Source organism: Trichechus manatus, unplaced genomic scaffold, assembly GCF_000243295.1.
Source record: "Trichechus manatus latirostris isolate Lorelei unplaced genomic scaffold, TriManLat1.0 scaffold00305, whole genome shotgun sequence".
Classification (NCBI taxonomy): Eukaryota; Metazoa; Chordata; class Mammalia; order Sirenia; family Trichechidae; genus Trichechus; species Trichechus manatus.
This window is the reverse complement of record NW_004444241.1, coordinates 53,928-58,766: the sequence shown is the minus strand read 5'-3', so window position 1 is coordinate 58,766 and position 4,839 is coordinate 53,928. Positions and strand designations below refer to the sequence as shown.

The following is a 4,839-nucleotide window of genomic DNA, read 5'->3' as shown; positions in this document are numbered from 1 at the left end:
TCTGCTTCCTCTCCTGTTTTTCTTTTGTCAGTTTGGCCAATGGTTTATCTATTTTGTTGATCTTTTCAAAGAACCAGCTTTTGGTCTTGTTAACTGTTTCAGTTGTTTTTCTAGTCTCTATTTCACTTAATTCTACTCTAATTCTTACTATTTCCTTTCTTCTGGCCCCTGAGGGTTTCTTTTCCTGTTCTCTTTCTACTTGCTCCAGTTGTAGGGTTAATGTTTTGATTATGGCCTTTTCTTCTTTTTGGATGTGTGCGTTTATCGCTATCAACTGACCTCTGAGCACTGCTTTTGCTATGATGCACACACTTTTATACGCATAAAAAAAATGTCTGGAAGATGGCACACAATTAACAACTGCTACCTCTGAGGAGTGAGATGAGGAATAGGAAGAAGCGGGGTGCTTATATTGTAAAAAAATAAATAAATAAACGTTTTTAGTTCTAGCATATATTACTTTTATAATAAAAATCTCTCCAATAAATGTATCCAGTCATTATCTTGGAGTGGTGATTAAAGCTGATTTTTAATTTTCTTCTTTGTGCTTTTATGTGCTTCTAAATTTTTGAAAAGTATTACACTTACAGACAGAAAAATCAAGCAAAGGTTACACAAGTTTGTTTTTTTTAAAAAAAGTCATGTGTGGGTGCTGATTTACTGACAAAGTCCACAGCCTTGGGAAGACCTATTTCAGACAGGTTAAATACTTTGCCCAAGATTATACAGTCAACAGGTGTAGGGCTGGGATTCAGACTCAGTCTGACCCCAACACCTAAGCTCTAGATATCTTTAAACCAATATTCTAAGCTCTTGAGACCAGCACTAGTGTGGTACAGGAGAATGAGCAAAGGATTTAAAGTCAGATAGCTTGGGTTTAAGTTTTGAATTAGGCATTTGGTATTCAAACATTGGGTAAGTCGCTTAACTTTGTGTCTTCAGTCTTCTCATCTGTAAAATATGTGCAGTACTTCCTTCCTGCCTCAAAGAATAATTATGAGGGTCAAATAATATAAAATGAAAGCACTCTGTAGCCTGTAAAGCACCTAGGAGTCCCTGGGTGGTGCAAACAGTTAAGCACTTGACTACTAACCAAAAGGCTGGTGGTCTGAACACACCCATAGGTGCCTCAGAAGATAGGCCTGGAGATCTGCTTCTGAAAGGTCACAGCCTTGAAAACCGTACTCTGCACACATGGGGTTGCCCCAAGTCGGAATTAACTTGACAGCAAACAACAACAAAGCGCCTGGAAAAGGTCTTCGGTCATGAAAGATAAGTTAGTAAATATCTGTTCAATGAATACTCGTCAATGAATAAACAAGTATATAGTGATATAAAGTGCATGCTGGCAGCCCATCTAACAAAGGCACTGAAGTGGATCCAAGCGCGTACCCAGGACAAAGGCAGCTAAGAATTTGTGAAGAAGGCTGTCCTCACATGTTTGAGCAAGTCAAGTTCAAACTGGGTTTCAAGAATACGAGAGAAAAACAAAGAAGTAAAAGCAAAGATAAAAATATCAAGGGGGGAAAAAAACAGACAATAAGAACAAAAGTGAATGCTGAGAGAAAGCAAGAATACATTAAAAATGTAGCTCATTATCTTTCTAAAGTATAAATCTGCTGTAACTCCCCTGCTTAAAAATCCTTCAATGATTCTTATTAACCTACTACAACGATTTTCAAGCTGTTGTTGAGCTATGGAATGCTCTGTTTAAATAATACTTTCGGACAAAAGTTCAACATATAAAACAGATAACACCAAAGTTTCTCCAATTTAAGCAGGAATGAGGGGTCCACAGCTCTCCTTCCATAATGCCCCACACCTAACGATTCCTGAGATTCTACAAAATCTTAACTTTAGATCTACCATATTTCAATTCTAAAATGCACATCATTTTCATATTCTAACATCTCTGAAATCAGAACGTACCTTTCAATCAATGGTATCATATCACAGATTAAGAAACACCATTTTTACTTGGTACATAAAAAAGTGATACATCCTCAATTAATAGCATCTTCTTGTTAGTTGAAGGCAAGATGGCTCTGACTCATGGTGACCTTATGTACAACAGAACAAACGCTACCCAGTCCTGTGCCATCTTCAGGATCATTGTTATGTGTGAGTCCCCTATTGGCAGCTATTGTTAGTGCCTTCTAACCTAGGGGCTTCTTTTTCTAGCACTATATCAAACAACATTCTATTGTGATCCATAGGGTTTTTCACTGGCTAATTTTTGAAAAGAGACAGTCAGGCCTTTCTTCCTAGTCTGTCTTCATCTGGAAGCTCCACTGAAACCTGTCCACCCTGGGTGACTCTGCTGGTATTTGAAATGGTGGCATAACTTCCAGCACCATACCAACACATAAGACACCATGGTACAACAAATTAACACACAATAGCATCTCGGATTAGATGAAACACTGTAGTAACTCCTCAGCTGGCCTACAAGGCTCTTCAGAAAGCGACGACTTTTCCAGCCATTTCCTACCACCCCATGAATCCAGAATGTACATCCAACCACATTAAATGACTTAAACTCCTTTCCAGAATATCACAATGCTTTCAGGCTTTTGTGCCTTTGCACATGTTGTTCCTTTCTGTCCCTGTGATTCCTATTTATTCTTCAAAATCCTGTTACCTCCTCTGAGAGGCCTTCCCTGACTCACTCTGCTCCTCTGGCAGTTAATCTCTCCCCTCGGTTCTCACAGCAAGTGCTATGACTCTGTAACATGACTGCTATTGCTTCTATCTGCCTTCCCCACTAGACTAGCCAGTGAAAATCAGCCAGTGAAAACATCAAGAGATGCTTACACTTCAAGTATGTCTTACCTTCTCTGTAGGAAAGGCTCCAGCTTGAATTTTTTTTGTCAGAGCTTGCACTTGTGCAGTTACAGCCATCACCTGAAATTAGCCCAAATAAAACAGCTGACTAGAAAACATCATGTCAGAAGCTAAAGAGTAGAAGTTACACACTGCCACCTTAAAAATATCTGAAACACTACAGTATTATCTTCTTCTCAGTTATGGGGTGCTACAGGAGAAATGGTTTCTGATCATTCTTCAAAGGGTAAAAAAAAGTTTCTACCTTACAGAAAAAAATCTTAAAAATAAAGAACAGATCATCTTTATCAAACTCTGGGGAGGGACTGGGGACTGGGACCATGGTCATGGGGGAAATGTAAATTCATCTGTACTGGTTGAACTTACGATGCATGAGAACTACATAAATGTATACTACTTAGGCACCCAAAAGGCAAATCATGTCACCTCTTCCAGCATCTGTTCCTTAGCTACAAAAACAAGGAAACTGACTCATATGATTGAAAGGTCCTTTTGGAATGTTGTGTTCCTTTGGATAGAGAAATCAATTATTTTGAAATCTGGCCTGAAAATTTTTCATTAAATCATATTACTTATGGTATTTGCTAGCATTCAAATATCTTCCCTCAAATCGCCAAAGTTTGGGGATGGGGCCCACAAAGACAATTTGTGACTAATCTATCCCTAAGAAGTGACATTACTCACCTGCTCCTGGAGGTTTTTCAAAAGTGTCACGGCACCTGGCAGGTCTGACTCTAGAACCTCCTACAGAAGGGCGAGGGGACGGGGGGATAAAGAAAAGCGATTTTCTCCCCAGGATTATGAGAAAATGGGACGTCCACGACAGAAAACACCCTCAGACACCCCAGACTTCGAGCCTCTCCCCTCTGGTGCACACGCAGCCTCGCATCACAGCGCGCCTGCCCCTTAGGTTACAGGAGGGGCGCGGGAACTCCAGCCCCGAGTCTTCCTACTGCTGTTTTTGCCCCACTGGGATAGGGAGGAAAACCCTGGTGGCGTAGTGGTTAAGTGCTACAGCTGCTAACCAAAAGGTGAGAAGTTCAAATCCAAGGCGCTCCTTGGAAACTCTATGGGACAGTTCTACTCTGAATCAAACCGACGACAACGGGTTTTTTTTGGGGGGGGGGTGCAGGGAGGCCGCCTTCCTGAAGCTACTTTCATCACCACCCTTCCCTCACGCCAACAGTCTGCTCTGAGATGTCTCGAGCCGCTGAGGTGAAAGGGAATCTCCACAACAGCCGCACGAGGAAACCACACAACACTCACCGGCGCCGCCATCTTTACAAAACCCACCCTTTCCGGTGCCGTACTTCCTGAGTGACACTCTCTTGAAAGACTTGATAGACAACCACAGTTTGCAAACCTAAGCCAATAGGAATAGGCGCTCTCTCACTTCCTCCCCGAACAGCCTGAACGCGACGAAGGGCCGGATCCAACCAATGGGATAAAGGACTCACTAAACACGTCAGACTCAGAGGAGACCTAATGACGTAAAGCTTCGCTTGGACAGAAGTATGTAATTAGTCAATTGCGTAGAATGATTGAAGATAAACCAGTAAAAACTGACAAATAATTGATTGACAGTTGGAATGGCCCAATGGAAAAGGAGTTAGGTGAGCGAACTGAGAACGTATTCGCTCCCGGGTGTCGCAGTACCCAGAATATTCCAGCGCCACCCTCCGCCACCACTCCTTCCTTGCATTGCCTGCACTAGCAGGTAGATGTCGGGCTTCGGCTTCCCTTAGTGGACACGGTATTGCGGAGCCGCCATTGCTGGCTGCTTCTCCAACGCGGGCTGCGTGAGAATCATCACGATCCCCATGGTCCTTGGATCAGATCACTACTCCTCTGTGACCATGGAGAAGTCACTCGGCTCCCTGCGCCTTCTTCATGTGTAAATAAGATAGCTGGGCCAGAGAATCCTGAACTAGGGTTTAGAAACTGACCGCGAGGACACTCGCCCTCATTGTTCGCAAAGGGGAGGCTCCTAGGTAT

The 4,839-nt window shown here is 42.5% G+C and overlaps 1 protein-coding gene across 1 annotated transcript in view; it reads right to left on the bottom strand.

Annotated features, from left to right (window-relative positions):
* NGDN (neuroguidin) overlaps positions 1-4,416 on the bottom strand; it is an 11,706-nt gene extending 7,290 nt beyond the window's left edge. The window contains exons 1-3 of the mRNA XM_004390492.3: positions 4,111-4,416; positions 3,529-3,588; positions 2,833-2,904 (exon numbers count right to left, since the gene is read on the bottom strand). Coding sequence (XP_004390549.1) covers positions 2,833-2,904; positions 3,529-3,588; positions 4,111-4,122 — 144 coding nt within the window. The 5' untranslated portion in view covers positions 4,123-4,416. The remainder of the gene's footprint in view (positions 1-2,832; positions 2,905-3,528; positions 3,589-4,110) is intronic.
* Positions 4,417-4,839: the final 423 nt, after the last annotated feature.